Here is a 24,954-nt window from a genome sequence, read left to right as displayed (position 1 = left end):
ACAACTATAAAATAAGAAAAGTCACCTTATGTTAAAATGTCAATAAGATTTTTAATACTGAAGATTTTTATACCAAAATTGAAATTGTTAATACTGAAGAATAACCCATCAAAAAATAAGACAATTCAAAGTAAATATATTACATAATAAATTGCCAATAAAAATTTAGCTACTAGGGGGTTTGGATTCACCATAACTAATCCCATATGAATTTCCTAACTAAATTAATTATATCCATTCCTTATTATTGTGAGTTTTCTTAATATATTCATTAATCCCTCTCGAACATAAACAAAATATTTCAACAAAGTAAATTTCCTATATGTCTATAAAAATTCTAATCCTGTCAAGATTATTAAGCACAATGAAAAACTTAGAGATAATCTCCATAACATTTAAACCTAAATATTGGACTAGTTTGCAGAAATATGTTACATATTGGAAGATCGATCTTATGTGTTTCCTTTTTACATGTTCTTATTACTTTTTTTCTTTTTTGGTTAGATGATCACTTGGATTGTTTAGTATCTTTCGTAATTAATTAGTAGAGGATGAGAGAGCTCATTTGTCTACATTTCTTCATACTACTTGAGCACAATTTTTGACTGCATTGACACTACCCACATGCATATCTAGATTCGATATTCATGTTATATTGACGAACTAATTAGTTCCTATACCCAATTCATTGCAATTAGTTACGCGTATATTTTTACAATCTTAACAACTACGCCCTCGGTTCAGTCCACTACGTACATCTATACGTACACGCGGGCAAGAATTTTTATTTTAATTTATTTTTTTATTTTCCATTCTTTCCTTTTGCTCAGGACATGCATGGGTCAGACTTCAACTTCTTTTATTATTCAGAAAAGTACGTGGTCTAACTTATTTGTAGTCATAGTGACCTCTAACTGTGTCACATTGACTAATATTGGTCTTTGTAGTTTGTTCGAGACTTAAAGCCACATCTCTTTCCTGTCTCTATCTCTTATCTATATTCCATGAAAAATCTAACTTAGCGTTCATTGCCAAAGCATTGCACTGGGCCGTCTCCGGATTTCTGGCAAAATATGAATCAGCATCATTCAGTAATTAATTTGGCATTACTATTGTATCCTTCTGCCAATTGTATATAATACATATGTATCCTTGTGCCAAACCCCAACGGCAAATCTCAGACTAAATGATATGGAGCTGTTACCAAAACCCCTCGCCATAATAATTTTCATCTTTTTAACCATCCGATTTTCGCACTGCGAAGGTGATAATTCCGAGCAGTACAACTTCACGATTTGCAGTACCAATATGCAGCTTAGCTGTGGAGACTTCAAAAACCTTCCATACCCTTTTTGGGGAGAATCCAGGCCCGAATTCTGCGGTCTCCGGGACTTCAAAATTCATTGCGGAGACAATTATCACCACCCGGTCATCCAAATCAACGGCCTAGACTACCTCATTCTCGACGTCAGCCAATCAAACGATACAGATTCCATGACACTGGCGAGATCAGATCTCTGGGATGGTCCTTGCTCTCCGAAATATTTCGACACCACTCTGGATCACAATCTCTTCCGGTTCGCTCCAACGGTTGAGAACCTAACTTTGATCTACAAATGCCAAAAGCAAATTCATCAAGAGTTCGTTTCACACGGATATAGTAATTTCACGTGTGGGGATGATGGCGGGAATGTTGAGACTGTTTATTATGCAAACGATTCTTTGGTGAGCAATTTGGGAGGGAGTTTGAGGGCGTGTGGGAACGTGATTAGAGTTTCGATTTCGAAGAGTACCACTGGTTTAGTAGGGGTAAAGGAGGCTTTGAAAGAAGGGTTTGATGTCGAGTATGATCATCGGTTTAGGATGGCGTGCGGAGCGTGCGAGCGATCGGGTGGGAAATGCGGGTCGAATGTTACCACCAGCCGATTTCTCTGCTTCTGCCGTGTTGGATCGGCTGAGGATTCTGTGTGTCCTTCTCGTTCCGGTATGTCTTCTATTTTTTTTTTATTCCTTGTGCCACAAGCAACATGCTCTTTTTTTTAAGGAAGCGATATTACTATTTTTAATTAGGGGTGAGATTATTGTAAGATTGGTGACATATTATTGGAAGGAATATAACTATCCATCGTTAGTGTTAGGGGAAAGCACAAAAATATGCCTTTAAACAGGCACACTTTCATTTTTGACCTTCAAATTACGACTCTCTCATCAATACCTCTTTTTGAGGGATTAGTCAAAGGTCGACAATATGTGTTATCAAAATTACATGCGGTGATGTAAAAAAAAAACTCTATCAGACTACTGGCGGTAATCTATATGAAGCCACCGGATGAAAGTCTCCGATCATCAGCATGGTGATTAAAACGGTTAAAAAATTAATGTTTTATTGACGAAAATATCAATATTGAATATTAGAAAAACATGCCAACCACTCAACCCGCATATTTGGATAAATTTTAGACTATTCCTCAACTTGTTATTTTTTTTTTCTTTCAAAAAAGAAAAAAAAAAACTTTAGATGCTCGGCATTGTGTTTAACGAACGGTATTATCTTATGCAGGTCGCGGTTTGATCCATGTTCTGAGGATTGTACTCGGTATGGGCACACTTTATAAAGTGATTTTGACTCTAATAATTCGTTTACTACGTATTATTGCATCCATGCCAGATGACAGTTTCTACAGCTGGTGATAAAATTTTGTTGGGGTTAAGTAGAATTTCATGGTTTGATCTGTTATTGATATAACTATTCTAGTGACCATAATTAAATATTTTGGGACTACCTGATTGTATTTTAATATTGGACCAATAATGATTCACTAGTCATAACAGTGGTGTTCATCAATGCAGGAATTGGATTATTCTCAGCTTTCGTGATTTGCTGTTTTAAGAATAAGATATTAGCCCTTATGTCGATCACGTTTTGGGAAAATCTCACGGACAAAAATGATCGGGACCTTGAAGAATTCATTAGAAGTTATGCATATCTCAATGTTCAAAGATATGCATTCTCAGATCTCAAGAAAATGACCAAATCTTTCAAGGAAAAACTGGGCCAAGGAGGCTATGGTGAAGTGTACAGAGGAAAGCTTCTTGATGGTGAACGCCTCGTGGCTGTTAAGGTCCTCAACGCGTCGAAAGGGAATGGAGAAGATTTTATTAATGAGGTTGCCAGCATCAGCAGAACTTCTCACATAAATATTGTGACACTTTTGGGATTTTGTTTAGAAGGTAGCAAAAGAGCACTTGTTTACGAGTTCGTGCCTAATGGATCATTGGAGAAGTTCATTCACAATGATAATCGCTCGGAAACTACTCCGTCTTTGGAGTGGCATGAACTGCTTCAGATTGGCATTGGGATAGCTCGAGGGCTCGAGTACTTGCACCGAGGCTGCAACACTCGAATTTTGCACTTTGACATAAAACCACATAACATCCTCTTAGATGAAGATCTTTGCCCGAAGATAACAGATTTTGGGCTTGCTAAGCTCTGTCCGAGGAAAGAGAGTATCATATCTACATTGGATGGCGCTAGAGGGACAATAGGATACATAGCCCCGGAAGTTTGCAGTAGAAACTTTGGAGGAGTTTCTCACAAGTCTGATGTTTATAGCTACGGGATGATGATCCTTGAGATGGTCGGAGGGATAAAGAGCATTAGAGAAGCGGATACCGAATGTACTCAGAAGAGCGGAGGGTATTTTCCTGATTATATCTATAAACATCTCGAAGCAGATAGCAATTTTACACCGCGTGGTGTTAAAACGGATGAGGAAAATGAAATTGCGAGAAAGATGATTGTAGTGGGCTTGTGGTGCATACAGACAATGCCATCAGATAGACCATCCATGACCAAAGTAATAGAGATGTTAGAAGCAAGTTTAGAAGCTTTGCACATCCCACCAAAGTCTTTCATGTCTACGCCAATTGCATCATCGCTAGAATTACAGCTAACAAAGTCTTCTTTCTCATCGTCAGCAGTATCCAACTAGAATAGAGCACTTTTTGGGTAAAGAAGATCTATATATCTCCCATCGAAAGATTTAATCAGTTCTTCTTGTTTTTTTTTTTTTTTTTTTTTTTTTTTTTTTTTTTTTTTTTTTTTTTTAAAAAGCATTTTGCATCTCTTTTTAAGCTTGTAATAATTAGATAACACATTAATCTATATATGATTCATCACGTACTACTCACCAGTATCATTCACACCACAAACCTTTATTTGGACGCACAAGAGAATATGAGAACGTAGACACCTGAAAATTATATTAAAACTCCAATGACGATAGGGACACTTTATACCGCCAGAACTACAAATTGAGGTTTAGAAGACCTACAAACTTAAAACTAAAACTTCAAGTAATCAGCCTACAAACTGCTTGCTTCTCGTTGCTTTTTATTCGTGAGATTCTCTTCTGTCATTTTGATATTTAGCTCAACCTTTGCATGTATTTAACAAATTGGCTTTGAATACAATATGATGACTAAGCGGTTCGAGCAGAAATTAGAAAGAATAATATTATTCTCTCATATATAACACTTATATATAATATTACATACATAATTGTGGAATTTTCAATGATATTCATAAAGTATTTAATAATACATATTCTAATAAAAAAACATAAATTTATCATGATTAAAAAAAAGAAAAAAACCCAAAAACCAATTTGATTAATCATGATTTTACTAAGCTTTGAGAGACAGAGTTATAGTGCAACAGATCCTATGCTCGTTGTTTTGGTTTCGCAAATACATCCCATTTTTGCTTAGCTCCAGTGCTCAATTCACTGTAAAAAAAGTTGTCAATTGAAGGAACCAAATTCCTTCAGTTAGTTCCGACCAGTATAAACTTCTAAATTCTCATAATCGACTTCATAAATTGTTAAGTCGGGTTGAGAGTTCACTGTAGGTCTATCCTTGCCATTTGCCAAAGAAAGAAAAAAAAAAAAAGAAAAGAAAAAGGAAGATGAAAAGGCGAGAGAGAAAGAGAGAACGCGTGGAGTAAGAAAAGGACGTGTTAGATAAAAAACAAAAAAGAAAAAGTTAATGGAAGAAACTGATGGAAATGTTACAATAGTATTGAGTTGTCTAATTTAAATGACACAATTTGATTGGGAGGATAGAATATAAGGGGGCATAGGGCCCCTTTTAGCATGTATGACCCATAAAATATGTAAATAATATAACCAGATCCTTGGAGTGAAAGTTTGTGCAACTTCTTAGTTAATGTACGTCTCTTATTAGGACATCCTGGAGCCAATTTCAACTATAGAAAATACACATATAAATTCAAATCCAAATGTTCAAAACCATATAATTCGAACCTGCTAAGCGAATGTGACTTGGTAACTAGTTTACTATTTGGTGTTTCAATGTGGAGGGAATTAAGGCATATTAACGGTATCATAAATTCATAATGTTCCTATGGAATAACCAAGTTGCTCATTCAATATACTTGTGAAAAGATCTGCAAGAAGAAAAAACTTGTGATAAGATTATGACATATACAGCAACTGATCCGAAGAACATACTATTCAACTTATTGTGAATCATAAATAAAAGAATAAAACATTAAACCTCACCAAAATTCAAGACAACGACCCCTCATAAAAATAATAAATAAAGATAACGATACCCTAGCTAATAAACTTTTCTTATGATAGTTTTCTTTTTAAAAATAAAAATAAAAATAAATCATTTATAGGAGATAAACACAAAGATATTGGTCAACAGTCAATTTTTGCACCATATAATTCTATAATAATTTCTATTACAAGGAGGCAGGAGCTAAGAAATGGACAGTCAGACTTTAATTTATCATACATTGTACGTCACAACAACTATTAAGAGTCAAGAAGAGGCAAGTCCATGTAGATTTTCCGAGAAAAATATCAAGAATAAATTAAGCTATTTATATAATAAGGGTGAGATTAAAATTCAACAAGTAGATTAATGCACAAAAACACTTGTTCAAACAAATCTCTATCTTGGTCAAGATTTCTTTTTCAAGACAAAATTGAGTGCGTCCAATTTTTCCAATTAATGCTCTCTTTTTACTACTACCACCAAGCTCACCAAGAAACAGTTTTTGCGCACATTAACTCAATTAAGTCAACAACTCATAAACTCTATTAAAATGAACATTTATAATAGGGTTATCAGCCGTAAGTCTCTAGATTTCACTTTGGAAAAGTTGTGATTGAGGTACCTTTCTACTAAATCACTCCCATGCCACTTAAAATGATTTCATGTCGTGTTGGACAAAACAATTGTGATGACTAATCGATGGAATTTTATTTTTTGTTGATCAAAAAAAGGGAATTTGGTGGTGCACTTTATGTCCTCTAGTCCCGTCAGCTATAGCAGCAATCTTGAGTACCACTGAGTACGTGAAAATTAAATATTCTCTCCACTCGTATTATAAATCATTAAAAACTAGAACAATTTACACTTATTGTAATTATTTCTTTAAAACTTTCAGTTAACGTGATTATATTTGAGAATTATTCAGAAATCATTTGACAATTTTAATGCGCATGGACTAAAGTGGCCAAAAATTAAAAGTTTAAGAAATATATATACTTTTTAAAATTAAAAATGAGATATTTACATTTTCATACCTTATATTTTAAGTTAATTTAAAAAGTATACCTTTAGTTTTTCATCCCATTAAATTTTTACTTTTAGTTTTGATTTAATACACAAATTCGTACATTTTCTTAGTCAACATTCTATTTTAACCTCTAAATTATCAAAAATACCCTCAGATAAAGAAAATTGAGAAAAATAAAATACTTTAAAAATATTGAAAAAAAAACCTAAAAAAAAAACTTTAAAAGTAACTTAACCCTTGCCTCATTCAATTATACCGCCGCCCATCCTTACTGCTACCTCGCCTCAAACCGCCTCCATTGTCACCGACCACGGTGAACCCACCCCTCACTGTCCCATTGTCGACCACCATGCCGATATCACCCAGTCACCGCCCCTAATCTGCATCGGCCATCCCGTACCCAGCCAAGATCTGCGACAAATACCCCCAAACCGGCCGTGATGGACAATGGCGAGTTCATCCTCCCAAACCCAAGCCTGGCACGCTCGTATCCACACCTCCAACTCCGATTCTACCTAGCTCCTTATCCCATCTTGTAGATCTCTCTCCGGTCAATGGGAATATAATCACTATTTGATTCACCATTAACGTATTTTTTTTTTCAATTTTTGATGTGGGTTTTTGCTTCTTTGATTTCGTTCCATTCATTTCCTTTTTTGTTTGGTTTTAAAGATTTTGTTTCCTTTTTGTTATTTGGCTCTGAGTTGCGGGCTCAAGAGTTTGGTTTGTGGCTGGGACACTGTGCGTGAAGGGGCGCAGCCGGCGTTGGGTTGCAAGATGGAGTGGGCAAATACAATAGGGTGACGGTGGTTCATCCGATGTAATGTTTTTTGTTTTTTTGAAAAATTATCTGATGTATAATTCAAAATTTTTTTTGTTTCATTAAAAAAAATCCTTTTTGGTTATGTTTTTTTTTGTGTGCCTATTTTTAGAGTATTTTTTAAGGGTATTTGGGGATTATGAAGGTCAAAATTGAGTATTGACCGGAATAATGTATGAATTTATCTATTAAGTGTAATTTAATTGTATATATTTAATGAGATAAGAAAACGAATGTATCCGTATAAAAATGTAAATAGGGACCAATATGACACAGTACATATAATTCAGGGACTAATAAAGCTAATTGCCCCCCTTATAATATTCATTCATTACAATATTTCGAACTGTTTTCTCTGTTTGATTCAATTATATCAACTTCCTCAACAAGTTTACACTCAAATATTTTTCTTCTCCATCTCTCTTTTAATGAATCCTTCCGTTTCCTTCTCGTTTTCCCCACTCTTGCTTATCCTGTTACTTCTCTTCCTCTCATCATTCTTTCCAATCCGTGCCGTTGATGACGATCAAGACAATCCATTCCCGGACTGCAAACTCTATTGTGGGGAAATCAAACGAATTTCATACCCTTTCCGGGAAAGAAAGCAACCGGATTACTGCAGCGTCCCCCAGGGATTCGTTCTCGATTGCGAATCAAACACCGACCGCCTTCTGTGGAACATAACGTCCCAGAGTTTTCTCGTCCTGGAAATCAACCAGAGCGCTCGGATTCTTAAAATTGCTCGAGTCGATATCTGGGATTCTATTTGTCCAGAAACACACTCCAACACAACTCTAAACTCCACCCTTTTTAATTACACCCAAAAAGACATAAACACCACCTTGTTATACAATTGTCATAACTCCCCCGAATCACTTACTGATCTTGTTAAAACCTTTCATTGCTCTGCAAACAACGTTTCTCTCGACGGTTTCTTTGTACGGGGAACCGATTTGGGAAGCCATAAACTCTCGTCGTCGATCTGTGCAGTCATCATTGTCGTTCCTGTTTTGGAGGACGCATTAAAAGGTCTTACAATTAGCGAGTCCAGCATCGGCAAAGTTTCTCGAGATGCTTTTGAAGTTGAGTGGAACACCATGGGCGAAGAGGAATGCGGAGATTGCATTAATTCAGACGGGAGATGTGGATATAACTCATCAACTGATCAAGATAAGTTCATGTGTTTATTATGTCCTGATGATCGTGAAGCTTATGGATTGAGCTGCGTTGCTCCGGCGAGCGTTGTTTATCCTGCACAAATGCCCGATGCTCATAAAAATTCGTCAGGTATGTATCTCTCTTGTTGACCAACTTCATATTTTAGTTTTTAGTTTTTAGTTTTTTTGTTTTCCTTTTTCTTATGATCAGCAGACATATCTTAGTAAACTTTATCACGTTGAAAATTATTAATTATTACATAATAAACTGAATCATATTATATACACAGTTTCCAAAAATATATATATTATGTATGTAGTTGCTAATATTATATAACACGATACAGTTGAAAGGGGTTTTATAAAGCTGCGTCACAAAGGGTCATATTTGTCATTGTATTTTAGTAATTTCCGAGATTTGCCGTATAAAAAAAATGATAAGAAATAGCTATTCAGAGAGTGGATATTTATATTCAAGTTTACCTAATAAGTGTTTTTTTTTTTTTTTTTTTTTTTTTTAAAAAAACAAAAGACTCATCCAACAAAATAGCTATTCTGAATATATCTCAAACAATATTAATCAATAAATTGATAAGAAAGAAGAATGAAACAAAGATATCAATTTGAAAAACTCTTGAAATAAGATTGATGAGTGAGTAGGAAAATAAGTAGAGGCAAAAGCAAGACTCAAAAGAGATTAAAGCTTTTTCCCCCGCTTTTTATTCATCTTTTTTTTAATTCCTTTAGAAGTATCTAAAATAAAATTGTTGGTAGTGTTTAAAATAAATGGAGAATTTAATTATTGATATTCTCTTATAAAAAAGGTTATTTTGATGCAGAATAGTTAAGAACCTCATATTTCAAAAAGAAAGTTATCACTAATTTGTTACTTTTTTTTTTAGTTTTATTGTAGAATGATCATAGTTAATAGGTATAATTAATTAGGATTCTTAACTATTTGGGGGCGTTAATTAGTTGGGAGCTTTAAGCTATTGTTTAAGAGCATCTTTAAGAGAGCTCTCTAAATTTTAGTGAAATTCTAGGTAAAATGGCTAGAAAACTAGTTTAGTTAGTAAATTTTTGGCGAGTCACTCCAACCATACTCTTTATTTTAGCGAAATATAAATTATTTTAATATTTATTGAATTTAAAATATAAATATTTTTATTGAATTTATAAAAAGGATCTTTGTATTTATTATAATTGAAAGAATAATATAATACAAAAAAAAAAAGCCTAGCCTCTCCATACTAGCTATATTTAGCTAGTGTGGATAATATTATTTAAAATAGCTAACAATTTAACAAATGGTTGGAGTAGAGAAAAGTTAAATCATTAGTCATTCTGCCTAAAAACATAAAATGATTAGCATGATTGTAGTTATTCTAAGTGGCCTAATGGAAGAGCCGACACTGAGGCCCCGTTCATTTCGCCGATTCGAGTTTAAAATTTGAGTTTTGCTACAGTAAAAAGCTCTCAGAAACAGTCACATCTAACTTTTTTGCTATAGTAAAAAGCTCTCACACAAAATCACATCTCAACTCGAATTACAAACTCGAATCAACGAAGTGAACGGGCCCTGAGTATACCTTTAATTTTTTTGTGGTTATAGATGGATACCATCAAATTGTCTTTAGTGAAATAGTTTGAGGAACAACTGGTGTTTTGCACCATAATTAATAATAGAGAGTGAGCCTTGTGTGGACGATGGGTCCCCCATTTTGGGAAAAGTCTTAATTGGTGTATGATGTTGAGGAGAGCACTTGTGCTCTTTAACATTCCTTTTACATTTAATAGGAAAATGCCTGCATTTTCTAAGTCACTAGGCGATCTTGACTAAACTCAAAGAATTATCAAAACACCCTTAAAAAAAAATAAAAAATACTAAAAATCCAAAAGTTAGAAAAAAGAAAAATTGGTTATATTCAACATTATATTCCTTTAACATCTTGTGCTTCAATATGCCACATTTCTCTTTCTCCGAATTTTATAGTCCACATATTAGGTTCTCATAGTGTGTATTGTTTGTCTAATAAAACTTTAGTTTCACTTATGTCCAAAGTTTATTAGCCCTTTTGTTCATACTGATTTAGCATCTATCGCTTAATAAACGTCAGGTTTCTCACCCTTTAGAAAAAAATCTTTTCGTTTTATGTTTTTTTTTTTTTAACTTTAAGATTTTTTTCTTTTTAAAGTATTGTGGTTATTTTCGTAGTCAAACAATATGGTTGACTAAATTAAGAAGGTATAAATTTACCTATTAATGTAACTGATAGTATACTTTATCAAAGATGGAAATGAAGCATACTTCAGAATAACTCAAAATACAGAGAATAAAAACGTAAAAACCCTAATTATGTTGTAAGGAGATACTCATATACAAATAAAAAAATAAAGACATTATATTGATTAATGTGATAAGTGAAGTGCTGTCACTCTATCAGTTACTTTTAATTTTTTTCATAAAAAAATTTAAAAATAAAATCTCATTTATTCCATCACTCAGTAGTAAAAATTGGAGGGTATGACATTTTTTTTTCTCTTTTTGCGATGAATATTGGTGGGTAATAATATAGCAAAACATGCATGCATGTGGCTTTTAATTTTTAATTTTTAATTTTTTGGAGTGCGTGCAAGTTGTTAAAAATTTACGTTTTTTCCACTTTCTTTTATTATAATAAAGAATAGGGATGTCTAATTCCTGTGGTTCTAATCAACAAGGTATTATCCAACCACGAAACTTATAGGATTAAGTTAGGGCTTAATCAATAACTACACTTTTACTTAGATTAACAAATTTTAGCCAATTTTTTGATATCATACGTTGTTAGGAAGCTTGATAAATCTAATTTTTCCGATGACAACCTTGTATGTTATACAGTGTGTGTGTGTGTGTTTGTATATACATGATATTTTTATAATTTTTAGCATGTTATATTTAGTTTTGTTTATTAGCTATTTTGATTAAATCATTTTTGGCAAGCCTTCATGAAATAGTATCATATTACCTTATGCATTCATAGGGTACAGATTAACCTCTTATGGGAACTTTATGACCCGTCATAAATTTAAATTTATTATTTTAATTTTTTTAAAGTATTTTTTTCATAAAAAATATAATTTAAAGAGTATCCGTCAATAGATTCTCTTACAAAATTTGAATGCATAATTAAAATTATTAATTTAAACACGTGAACAAATAGATTCTTAGATGTTGGTAAATTATGTACGATATAGTATTTTGGGGCTTTTGCAGATAGTATTTGGGGCTTACTAGTACTATTACGCATATCACAAAATAATTGAAAGACACATTCTCTACATAGAAACGTTATGAAAGGAAAAAAAATATAATTAACGCAGGCTCATTCATTTCGCTGATTCGAGTTTAGAATTTAAGTTTTGCTACAGTAAAAAACTTTTACAAATAGTCACATCTAATTTTTTTATTACAGTAAAAAATTATCACATAAAATTATATCTCAACTCAAATTTTAAACTGGAATTAGCGAAACGAGGCCTAATGATTACTATATAAGTGATTAAAAAAAAAGTGACAATTTTACTGTATTTGATATTACATGACGCCTGTAGTACTTTTTCGAATTTAGGAACCTCAAAACTACCAAAGACTAGGGCCCAGAGCTCTATACAATCACGTTAACAATCAAGAGGAAAAAAAAAAAAAAAAAAAAAGAAAGGAAGAAAGAGAATGGAAAGAAACTGTAAAAAAAAAAAAAAAAAAAAAAGTTCGATTTTTTATTTATTTATGTTATTTAAGGTCTGTTTAGGTTGGTTTTAAAAAAAATTATTTTTGATTCATTTAATTTAAAAGTAATTTTTAAACTGTTTAGATGGACAATTTTAAAGTATTTTTTTTTATTTTTTAAGCACTTTTAAAACAAATCATCTTCTTAGTGCTTATGAAAAGTTTTTTTATTTATATTTTTAACTTTTTATTTGTGAACAACAAATTAAATATCCAATCAATATCTTTTTATTACATTACTTTTTATAACAATAAGTACTTCTGATTTTTTTTACTTAAACATGTTCAAAAGCTCTTTTTAGATATAAAAACGTTTTTTCAGGCACTATCTAAATACCAATTAAAAAATCTCAATTTATACTTATCTTTTTCTACTACTTTAAAGCAAAAATACAACTTATCTCAAACGGGCCCTAAATGACTACTTCATTAAATATTTAATATTTATTTAACTTTAAAATAAGGGTAAAAAAGTTAATTTTGTCATATTTATTTCTGAATTAAATAAAAATGCACTTAAAGTTGTGAGTACTTGCATATTGATTTCTGAATTAAATAAAATTGCGCACTGCACGCTCTATAATAAATATTATATTGATTTGTAATAATATATAATAATGTTTTTTTTAAAATGTTGTAAGATGCTTTATCTTATATGTATATATATATTTTATCATACAAGTAAAACTATCAAATAGCCACTGATCAAGTTATTAGTCAATCACTTGTTGGTGTTCTGGACTTGGAATTAGTTTCTCTTTAACGAGCTAAACTAATAGCCAAGAATAATTTAATTTTATAATAGGTACATTCTTTAATAGTGTATGTAAAAATATATTATCAGTAGTCTTTTATTTTTTAGCCGTTAGATCTGTAGTAGAATCTGTCTGTTCTGTATATTTTTCAATCTAATGTGATTTTGGCCAGATCTAACAGTGAACGTTTGGTTCATGGATTTAGAATCATTTTCAGTTTACATGTATTTTTTGTAAAATAAAATATTATAACGAACCACGAACTATAATTTAAATCAGGGCACGAATCCACCAACTAAATGCATAGTTTATTTTATTTGTTTCTTTTTATACTATATTGAGAAGTGATGTTGTCGTACGTCCTAGTCAACTTCCTTGACATTGCATCACTTTTGGATCTTTACCAAACAAAATCAATGATCATTTAGATGGGTGAAAAGTTTTGAATAGGTCTTCCGCGGTGAAGGCACGAAAGGGGAAAATGAATTTCATTCTCCGGCAAATAATGTGAAAACGCGTCTTCTCCTCTGTTTGATTTGGTCTACTCCCTAAAAGTCCAATTTATCCATAATACATCAACTTTCATACACCCTTCGTTACGTATTAGTGGAGGTCAAGCTGCTGTCGTTTTCCACACCAATTAAATATTAATTTTGGGCCTAAAAAATATGAACAATTGGACTCACCTACTTGTACAAGAAGGTGAGTGAGATTTTAGGGATCACATTATTATTTTTTTTTCCAGCAGGGATGGCCCCATGGACGAGTTTTTATGCTCGAGTAGCTATGTCATATTTCAAAAAATTATACATATATTAATGTTTTAAAACATACTCAGTAAGTTGTTTAGGCATCGTTCAGTTCGTCGATTTGAGTTGAGATGTGATTAGCAAAATTGAAATTGAAAATATAAATCGATAAAATGAACAAGGTCGTAGTGTCAACCTTAATCCTAATATTGTTATATACATTATAAAAAATTTGATTTATTTAGTGAAAATATAAAATTGGGATTGAATAAAGGAAGAGTTTGAACTTACTATTTTGTTTGTTACCTGTTCAAACTTTTTTTTTGTTTTGACGTCAAGCATTTTGATGGGATTGGAGACTGGTATGAGGAAATGAGTTTTTGTCCATTTGATGAGTCTGGTTACGTGTTTAGGCCGCCTTGGATTCAACTCTTTAATAGAAGTCAAACTTCGGGCTTTCTCTCTTGTATCTATTTCTGATATAGAAAATTCCGAGAAATTACGCCAACTAACATACGCGATCGAGTCTTCGTCAAAACAGTTTTATAATTTGCGTGCTTGTTGATCATTATTATTATTATTATTATTATTATTATTATTATATCCTTTTCTAAAGACAACCAAACTCTTCAAACGTCTTTTTCACTTCATTTGTCAAAACAAATATTAAATATTTTGTTGTTCTCCTCATCTACCATTCTTCATCAACATTGATCAAAGTTAACCCAAATATCTCCATGAGAGCTTAGGTTAGCCTTCACTTATGGAATTACAGTTTTTCTTCAAATCCCTCTTCGCGGCCACCTTCATCTTGATCACCACTTTCCCGTCGTCTCGCTGCAAAGAAAACGAGAACTTCTCGGCGTGCACTCAGCCGTACGAGTGCGGCGACATAAAAAACCTTTATTTCCCGTTCTGGGGAGATGGCAGACCCGAAATCTGCGGCCACCCTGGCTTCAACCTAAGTTGCATGAACAATGAATACCCTGTTATACACATCCAACGCCTAGATTACCGCCTACTCAATGTCAGCCGAGAAATTAACACGATGACCCTCGCGAGGTTGGATCTCTGGGACAATCCTTGTTCACCAGATACCAGCAAAAACACCACTCTTGATGATATAGTCGCCGTCAATTACCCTCCAACTGTTGTAAACCTCACTTTAATCTACAACTGCACAAAGCCAGAGGAGTCACTTGGACAATATTTCCCAAATAACTTTTCTTGTCCCAAGGACGACGACCGGATTTCTTACTACGTACGTAATGAATCACAGCTTCAGGATTTGGAAACAGAGGGGCTGATCCGCGATCGTCGAGGCGGTGTCATTCAAGTTCCGGTTTTCAGGATTGCCCTCGATGAGATTGAGAGATCTGCAGCTGATGGAGTGCATAGCGTTTTGATAAAAGGTTTTGACGTAAATTACATGGAATTCCCACTCTGCAGGGAATGCGAGTGGTCAAGTGGGAGATGCGGGTCTAATAACTCAAACGGAATGGTTACATGCTATTGCTCTGGCGGAAGAGAGTACTTATATGTGTGTCCCCATAGTTCTGGTACGCATTTTTTTTCCCCTCTTTGATTTTCTTTTTTCTTTTTCATTGTTTTCAATCAAAACAACCTCACTTTAAGAATCAATCAGTACTTGGTAGTCAGGAGGAATAGAAATTCAGTTTAATTACCTAGTTAGAAAAAGCGTTTTTGCCATTTTGCCAATACATCTGTTTTCTGTGTGTTGTATTTGGCCGAAACAGAAGGGCAATTTCAGTTGCGTAGCTAGGTAAATGAATTCCCAACAAGTGAGTTTCAATACTTCAAACTATGGTTTTCGCTATTTAAAAAAAAAAAACACTATGGTTTTGACTATTTATAACTACATAACTTAGACCCAAGGAAAAAAAAAAAAGAAAATGAGAAAGAAACTAGTTGTGCTGCAAGCAAATCTACCACATCTACTAATTCCTTCAATCTGAGGTCTCTTTAGCTATTCTTCGTGATGTTAATTTCTGTCTTCATACTACAAAAATGTGTTATATATTAATACTAAAAATGCTAATGTCACTTTTTTTGTCACCACATTTGTTATTTTTTACCTTAACTGTTCAAGAAGTGGATTCCACTATTTTATTTTTTATTTAAATAATAATATAGTAGGTTAATAGATTCTATATACGTCGGACAATAAATACAGAAAGTGACAATAGTAACGGTAGCATCTTTCATCTTTAATCAGAATCAAATGAACCCATCCTAGTTTGTGATCTTAAATATGTGTAACTGTCGAGTGCATTATGATCTCCTATCCTAGCTGCTCCATTCAAATTGGCTACGGTGTTTTGGGTGTGAAGTGTGAACTGTCTCGTTGACCAGAGAGAATGGTCACAAACCCAGACGCGCCTGATCATACAATTTTCTTGACTTTTGATTTTTAAAAGCACCTTAATTAGACAAACAACAGCAGAAGGATAAGACTGGAAAAACACTCTCGGGACAGCCTGGACCAGAAGTAGGACCCACAATCTTACGTGTCTTAAGTAGTTTTGTAACAATTGGACAAGCTGTCAAGTAGTGGCTAAGCTCCTTAGGACAATTTCCCATTGGACCTGTCAACGGTCCAAATGAAATAGCTAGGAATATTAATCCACGCAGACTTCAGAGTTAAACCAACAATTAGATAGATCATCATTTTTTCTCTAATGCACATTTTTTCCATGCCAGTGTATGAAAGGAAAAAAATATATCAAAACTAGGATTTTTGAATCATCATTTTTTCTCTAATGCACATTTTTTCCATGCCAGTGTATGAAAGAAAAAAATATATCAAAACTAGGATTTTTGAAAAAAAAAAATCATGTTTTACCTTAAAATGATCAGAAAAGTTAAGTTTTAAATTAAAAGATATCTTTTTTCACTGAGGTTGGACTATATATATTGCATCAAATTTCTTGTAGTGTGACATTTTCTTTTCTACACACATGTAACGGTTTTCTCATTTATTTTTTATTTTTCCTGAATGGAGATTAAAACATCGGAAAAATCTTACTCGCGCTCCCTTTCTTACCCTCCCTCTCGCGCCCTCTCTTTCTCTCTCTCCTCTCTCCCTCACCCTCTCTTTCTCCTTGCTCTTTCTCTCTCACATCCTCTATCTCTGGCCTCCTTCTCTCATGGACTTTGAGACGATGAATTGGGCGGAGCAACGACGATCCGATCTCGCAATTGATGACGACGTGAGCAGATTAGCCTTGCCGGTGTGCCACCATCATCACTCGAGAAGCTAACGAGAGATATCGCAATGTGGTTATGCATGCGTGTGAATTTTAGAGTTTAAATGGGAGATGTTGGTAAATGCAAAATTTATATGGTAAATGTTTCATTTACCAACAAGCAAATTATGTTCAATTTGGTAAGTGGAGGATTTATATGGTAAATGATGAATTTACTAGTTAAATAGATACTTTGATAAACAATAAACTATTTTCTTATAAATTGATAATTTACATGGTAAATCCATTATTAACCTTGTAAATGCTTCATTTACCAACATATGAAATTCACCCTCTCTCGTCTTCTCCCATTCTGTCTCTCATCATATCGATAAACTCTCATCCTCTCTTTCTCATCATCACTGAAACTCTTCCAAAGGTAGAATATGGTACGCCATATATTAAAGTATTAAAATATGCTATAAATTTTTAGGACAATGCATTTTTTCATCTTGAACTATTGTCACAAAATGCCTTTAAACTTTAATTTTAGCTTTTTTACCTCGAACTTTAGTAACTCTAGCAAATTTTCCCTATCCGTTAAATTTTTGACAAAAAATGTCGTGTGAAATGCATAAATTAACAAAATGACCTTCTCATAAGATGGCTTTTTACAAAGATAACTATGCCGTTGAACAATTTAATAAACGACTAAATTTTATGTGAAATGTAAAAATTAACAAAATAATTTATCATTCGATGATTTTTAACAAAAATAGCATGTATTACACAAATAATGAGTGTTGTTGAACAATTTAGTACATGATTATACTCTGTAAGTTCCTCCTCGTACAGTCACCCGAAAGTGTAATTACGCAGCTTGAGTTATAATTTTATTCGCCCAGACCCTAGCTTTCTCCTTAATTTAGTTGATTTAAGGAATTTTAGGGATCCGTCATCACAGTCAAAAACAACAACAAAGTAAAAATTTAATAAAGGGAAAAATTTTGTAACGGAAGATCACAGGAAAAAAACAAGAATCTAAAACTAAAGTTCGGAGGCATTTTGTGATAAGGCTTATAGTTCAGAAGAACAATGTGTAATTTGTGAAAATTTTTATTCATATGCTATTTACTAAGCAACTAAAATTATATGCTATTTACTACTAAGTTTGGGAAATATACTATTTACTACAAATTCTCTATATTTTTTATTTCATTTAAATAATATTTTTGGCTTATGTGAAAGATGAATTTCCATTTTAAAGTAGAAACGCATTTGGGATTCGGGTGTATTTTGGATTCTGGACATATTTCTTATTCATTTCGTAACAAATCTAGATCATTATTGTATTTTGAATTGCTAACTGATAACCTTTCGAGAGCTTTTATTTTCATTTTTTTTAAACAGTAAATATTACATCCTAGAATTTTCCTCGTAATGTAAATATGGCTAGGAGGAACGTCATATGACGCGTTATTTCACGATGGTGATGTTTCCCAAAGTGAAAATGAGGTTTTCTTTATTTTATTCTCTGCTTTCGGTTCAGCCAACCATTAACTTGTTCACAAAGAGTCAAGGTCGTCCACTTAATACAATTTTCCACATGTTCCACCACCCCTTGATTTACATGCCTTGTACGACTAGTCTTTTGGAAAGATTCACTTTTTTTTATTTTTTTTTTTGTAAACTATCTCAAAACCATTGACTACTCTAATGGCTATTTATTTACTTGTGTTTTAAAATAATTTGTTTATAATTATATTACTAGGGTATATCATTTCTCTAATGGGAAGGTTTTTTTTTTTTTTTTTTTTTTTTTTTTTTTTTTTTTTTTTTTTTTTTTTGTGTGTATGCCGAAGGATATGAAAAAATTAAACTGTCGATAAGTCTCTGTAGTTCACCCGTTAGGTTTGTATCAAAACTGATTGTTCAGTATATGTTTTTATTTTGATGTGATTTTGAACATATATTAATATGCACTACCATAGAAGGACCTTAACGTTGGATAAGTTGCATATTAGTTAGATTTGTGAGATAGATGGTAAATTTATATCATTATGATGTCACCATTAGATATAGTTTTCCACAATATGCGAGACTTTGATTGCTTAAGAAATTGTCCAAATTTCTTCATGACCAAGACTTTCAAAGTAGTCCAAATCATGGAAGTTTTAGCCAAAGAGAGTTCCATTAGATATAGTAGGTTAAAAAATCTTTAAAGTCTTTTGTCCATCAATGTGATAAGCCTGTTGACAACTCATTCCAACCACCGAAAGGATTGATCAGTTTCTACCCTTACAGACCGGCAAAAGTAACATAAGAAGTCGGTCAAGGTAAACCATAGAACCCCAGATGCTTGTCAATGAACATATCATTTTCTAGTGGCTAATATTTTTTAAGGTCCTTAGGCTACTTACGTTGGACCTCATTATATCTTTGCTTTTGCTTGAACCATTCTTTTGTTTTTTCTTTCTCACCTCCTTTTCAAACTAAATCATAAATTCAAATATAAAACAAAGCTAAAACCAAGTCAAGAGGCTTCTTTATCATGCTACACCTACCACACACAATTTTCCTTTCTATGTTCTTTCTTCCAAGTCTATGCATTTCTTCTCCTATGTTTCCCTCTTCCTTTTTCTTGTCTTCCATCCAAATGCACATCCTCAAACTCTATAAGCCTTTCCATATATGCATCCTTGTAATCATTTTAAGCACATTTGCTATACCAACTCTTTCTATAGATGAAAAGTTCGTGGCTTGCGCACCTCAAACCTGTGGAAATGGACAGGAAATAAGTTATCCTTTCTGGCTTTCTCATCAACAAGAATCCTTTTGTGGATATCCGAACTTTGAGATCATCTGTACTCATGAAAACCCGATTCTAAGAATTTCGAATGATGATTATATCATAAAGGAAATATTTTACTCAAACCATTCTTTTCTAGTGGCCAATGCTGCTGTTTACCATGAGAAATGCTCAGTTCCTCAAAACAACTTTAGCCTTGATGGAACTCCATTCAGCTTTAGATCTGATCCCGTCAATTTTTCCTTCTTTTACAATTGTACTTCTCAACCCTCAGAAAAAATCTTCCCCTATCGAGTCAGCTGTGTTAGCAATGAAACCCACCATTCATTTGCTGCTTTTCATGTGGAGGCATTGCAGCACATGAACTATTCGTTTAGCTCGTGCGAATCTTTAGTTCGTGTGCCTGCTAATATGGTTTCTGGTGTGGAGTTTAAGAGCTTGTTGAATATGAATTATACTGAAATCTTGGAGATGGGATTCCTTTTGAATTGGAATGCACATAGTTGTGGTAGTTGTGAGACGAGTGGTGGGCGTTGTGGATTGAATGCTAATGAATTCATTTGTTTTTGTGATGATCGACCTCATAAAAAAACCTGCGATGATGGTAATTCTGTGGATTTTTCAATTTCATCTTTTGGTAGTTTCATAATTATGATTTTCTAATTTTTACTTAATTATGATTCTCATCCAATTATTTTTCCTTATAGACTTTTTTTATGTGTCAGCTAGATTCATTTAACCTTGTTTGTCTTGCTCCATCGACATCATTGTTTGAAACAAAATCTTCTATTGACTTGTATAGTCAGTTTAGAGTATTATACAGAAGTACAAACTTAAAGCAAATAAAATACATTTTCCATTATATGAGCCAATTCCTTCAATACCAAATGAATTTTCACAAATCAATATCCTTATTTGTAGCATGCTTTCGTTCCTGTGCTCCATGAAATTAGATTTTGCTAACATATAGCTAAAATGAGTGAGTGTATTAATTATTTAACAGTTAAAAATTCTATAAGTTGTTAAAAAAATTACCGAGTTGCTGTATCATTCATGAGAAACAATCAAACTGTTGCTATCTTTGAATCAATAAGATCTAATGCTTCCTGTTCTGTTTTCTAGTATAAAAGTTGAGATTTTTGTTGCGGACGCTTTTGGGCAATTGTTTCCTAATTTTTCCGAATATCCTTTTAAATATCATATTGATGTTATTGGTGCTCTAAGGGTTGTGCCTTTTCTGATTTCTTTTGCAGGGAGGGATTGGAAACTCAAGACTGGCATAGGTAATATACTAATTCTTTTCACTCTTTCTTGTTCTTTATGTCTATGTTTTTCTAATTTCCAGCTAGAAGATACTTCTTCCCTTCTCTTTCCTGTATCTATAGCTGCTTCTTATACCTCTCAACAATATGCAGGTATAGGCGGTGGTTTTGTTGGGATACTATTGATGTCCATTATATTCTATATCTATCAACGCCGCAAAAGAAAGCAAAGTGCTCCGAGATCCTTGTTGTCTCGTGACATATCTTCTGACATCTCATCAGTGAAGGATGTCGAGAAGGGAAGCTCGTATCACGGAGTCCATCTCTTCACCTATGAAGAGCTTGTAGAAGCGACTAGTTGTTTCGATTCGACAAAAGAACTTGGAGATGGAGGATTTGGCACAGTGTATTATGGTAAGGACAAGCACTTTTTATCCTTGAATGTACTTTCCAAGTTAACCCTTTGCAGGAACAAGGGCTTTAATAATAAGTCTCTTACATTTGGAGACTTCAACAGCATCGCAGTCATTGAAAGTTTAAAATTTGAGACATTCTATGAACTATACAGGGAAACTCCGAGATGGACGAGTTGTTGCGGTCAAGCGTCTCTATGAAAACAATTTCAGGAGAGTGGAGCAGTTCATGAATGAAGTTGAGATTTTAGCTCACCTGCGTCACAAAAATCTGGTTTCGCTCTATGGCTGTACATCCCGCCACTCTCACGAACTCCTCCTGGTATACGAGTACATTCCCAATGGAACTGTTGCTGATCATCTTCACGGAGAAAGAGCAAAACCTGGTGCCCTGCCATGGGCTATCAGATTGAATATTGCTGTAGAAACTGCAAGCGCATTGAAGTATCTCCATGCTTCTGATGTCATTCACCGCGATGTGAAATCCACCAACATTCTCCTGGACAATAACTTCTCTGTCAAGGTAGCAGATTTTGGATTGTCTCGTCTCTTCCCAACTCATGTCACTCACGTTTCAACCGCTCCACAAGGGACTCCCGGTTACGTTGATCCAGAGTATCATCAATGCTATCAGCTCACCAGCAAAAGCGATGTCTTCAGCTTCGGTGTGGTCTTGATGGAGCTTGTATCTTCCTTGCCTGCTGTTGACATCACAAGGCACAGACATGACATAAACTTGTCTACCATGGCCATGAACAGGATCCTAAATCATGCACTGCATGAACTAGTAGACCCGAGTCTCGGGTTTGATACAGACCCTAGGGTGAGGAAAATGATAACTGCTGTAGCGGAATTGGCATTTCAGTGTCTGCAACAGGACAAGGACTTGAGACCATGTATGGTTGCTGTGCTGGATGGACTAATGGCAATACAAAGTGGGGATTACAGCACGGATAACACAGAGAGGATCGATAGCGCAGCTGATGAAACTGTTTTGCTGAAGAAAGGTCCACTTTCACCAGATTCTGTCGCAATTAATTGGGATAGCAGGATTACAACGCCAAATGCAAGCGGTTAAAGTTTTCTTGTAAATTTTAGTTAATCTTGCAATAGTATCGATAAGAATACGCAGGTACTATCCACAATATAAGCCAAAAAGTGGGAGACTGCCTTTTTTCCCCTACTAAATCTTTGATGTCTTGAATGAGATGTACATATTGTGTCTGAACTGATTAACAGATGTAGGTTCATTTGAAGGGCATTTGTTTATCCACGAGACTGTCTTGTATAATGTATACATTTTTTGAGGGGGTTTTTTTTTTTTTTTTTTTTTTTTTTTTTTTTTTTTTCCTTATTATTATCAGTAGAATCTTTCTTCTTTGTCGAATTTGGCTAGTAGTAGCTTTATTCGTAAATCTATTGATAATGAAATAGCAATGAACCCACAAAAGATGAACTTTCACCCTTGCTGTGTGAAATCATGAAATAATTATAGAACTTTTGAAGGACATAAGGATGCTAGACTTTAATGATCTAAACACAATCTAAATAATCCAAATAAGATCAAAAACAATAATCTAGCCAAAAATCTAAAAATGCCATAAAATTCTTATTTGGAATTTAGGCATATCTCTAGTCCGGTGGACAACAAAAGGCGTCGTCCACGGTCGCCGGAATCCGCCAATGGGCCGGCCGGAAGTGAGTGGAGAAGCTGCAAACGGAAGAAGAAGGGCAAGAGGTTCTTGAACTCCTCCCTATCTCTCCCTCTCTCTCCACCGTTCGGCCACCACCCCACAAATGCCCCATGCATCCTCCAAATAAAGGGTGGCTGCCTAAATAAACCATATAGGCCTAAGGGCCTTTTCCAATATTCATTCAGAGAGGGTATTTGGCCCAATAGGCTGACCAAATATTATGAGATAGAGAGAGTTCATATGCTTCATGCGAGTTAATAAAACAAGTGTCCATCCTATAATGGTCCGATATTTAACATACATGCATGGGTTAATTCACATTAACACAGTTGTCCATAAGATGCTTTAATTAATTACAGAGTGAATTATTATGATTATGGAAGTCCACATAAAAATATTTCAACAGTCTCCCACTTGGACCACAGAATCATACAATAAACATTCACTCATCACAGCATAAGCATCAACTAAGAATCTCACATAATAAACACAAGCCCAAAACAATCATGCATAATAACGTATCGATATGATACAATCATTATACATAATCAGGCGCTAGAGTTTCATCAAAGCATGCCGACAACTTTAATATATTGATCAAAAAACAATGATCGAGACTAACAACCAGATGTCTCTTTTTAACATGTCACTTTGCCAACTAAAAAATGTGTCAACACAACATCACACATAAAGTGACAGATCCATAAATATGCATGTATTATTTGAGGCATAAGCAATCCTTATCAATAACAACATGTCACACACAAATGGCTGTATACTCCCACTAACTCAATACAACTACAGGCTTCTTACAGTCCCGAGTGGGATGCGTGTTCTTAAAACACCTAATAGGTAAGCCCTTAGTGGAACTGCCAACATGTTGTTTATAGGCCTGTTTTCAATAACAATGAGGCCTTTTACAATTTCTATTCACAAAATAGAATACACTACCATTATGCTTGAGCAGACAATGCTCTTTGTGTTCTAAAGAAATATGCTATTATGGAACTTTCACAACACAGTTTCAACCGGTCCAAAAATGGAGTGAACTACTCCTAGTGCAAAAACAAGGTTCCACAATCACATAACACAAATAGCCTCACAATATGCCAATACTCCGTATCACAGTCAAGGATGCTACGAGTGTCTATTTGACACTTTTCAACAAAGTAGCTCATCCTTTTATCATTTATGCAGCCTACATAATCGGCGTCACGAGATCTAACTACAACAAAATTGTTGGTTCGCCGATACAAAACTCTCTAGTTCTTCATTCCCAGTTAATTCAGTAATAATAACAACAATCACTCAAGTACCGAATCTGCACGTCAACAACAAACACAATAATAAGACGTGTGCATACTTGAGCATACATGAGGCTGCTAAACACCTAAGCATAAGGGACAATTTCATATGATCTCTCCTACTTCACCATAAGGACATTACACCTTTGAGAGTTTGTCACTTTAACTAACAATGCTTACTAGGAGAACAAGAATGCATATTGAACTTGTTCGAAACAAGAACAATATAGGTTCTCTGAGATGACCAGAAAATGCACTTATCCTTGTCACGGAGAATCTACATGCCTAGAACATAAGAGGATTTTTCAAGATTCTCAAACCAAAGTGACTAGGTGACATGCTATTCGTCTCAACCAACAGATCAGAATCATTAGGTGCGAGCAAGTTGTCACCAAAATAAAAA

At 34.0% G+C, this 24,954-nt stretch overlaps 2 protein-coding genes across 4 annotated transcripts; both read left to right on the top strand.

The window, feature by feature from the left end:
• The first annotated feature begins 1,182 nt into the window (after nt 1-1,182).
• On the top strand, nt 1,183-4,051 carry LOC21385426 (LEAF RUST 10 DISEASE-RESISTANCE LOCUS RECEPTOR-LIKE PROTEIN KINASE-like 2.5). The gene is made up of 3 exons (XM_024169010.1): nt 1,183-1,984; nt 2,561-2,596; nt 2,851-4,051. Exons 1-3 carry the CDS (start codon nt 1,192-1,194, stop codon nt 3,990-3,992), a joined length of 1,971 nt encoding a protein of 656 aa, XP_024024778.1. The 5' UTR covers nt 1,183-1,191; the 3' UTR covers nt 3,993-4,051.
• Nucleotides 4,052-7,828: 3,777 nt separating this feature from the next.
• Nucleotides 7,829-22,777, top strand: LOC21385425 (LEAF RUST 10 DISEASE-RESISTANCE LOCUS RECEPTOR-LIKE PROTEIN KINASE-like 1.2). Of its 3 annotated transcripts, none has more exons than XM_024169011.1 (4): nt 7,829-8,720; nt 21,132-21,161; nt 21,294-21,554; nt 21,709-22,777. In XM_024169011.1, the coding sequence occupies exons 1-4, from the start codon at nt 7,862-7,864 to the stop codon at nt 22,629-22,631; spliced, it is 2,073 nt and encodes a 690-aa protein (XP_024024779.1). In that variant the 5' UTR covers nt 7,829-7,861; the 3' UTR covers nt 22,632-22,777. The 3 variants fall into 3 exon arrangements, with proteins under 3 accessions (XP_024024779.1, XP_024024781.1, XP_024024780.1); XM_024169013.1 differs by lacking the exon at nt 7,829-8,720 and adding an exon at nt 14,477-15,422; XM_024169012.1 differs by lacking the exon at nt 7,829-8,720 and adding an exon at nt 19,063-20,482.
• Nucleotides 22,778-24,954: the final 2,177 nt, after the last annotated feature.

Source organism: Morus notabilis, unplaced genomic scaffold, assembly GCF_000414095.1.
Source record: "Morus notabilis unplaced genomic scaffold, ASM41409v2 Scaffold1693, whole genome shotgun sequence".
NCBI classification, from domain to species: Eukaryota; Viridiplantae; Streptophyta; class Magnoliopsida; order Rosales; family Moraceae; genus Morus; species Morus notabilis.
Note: the sequence above shows the minus strand (reverse complement) of the source record. Positions and strands in the feature narration are given on the sequence as shown.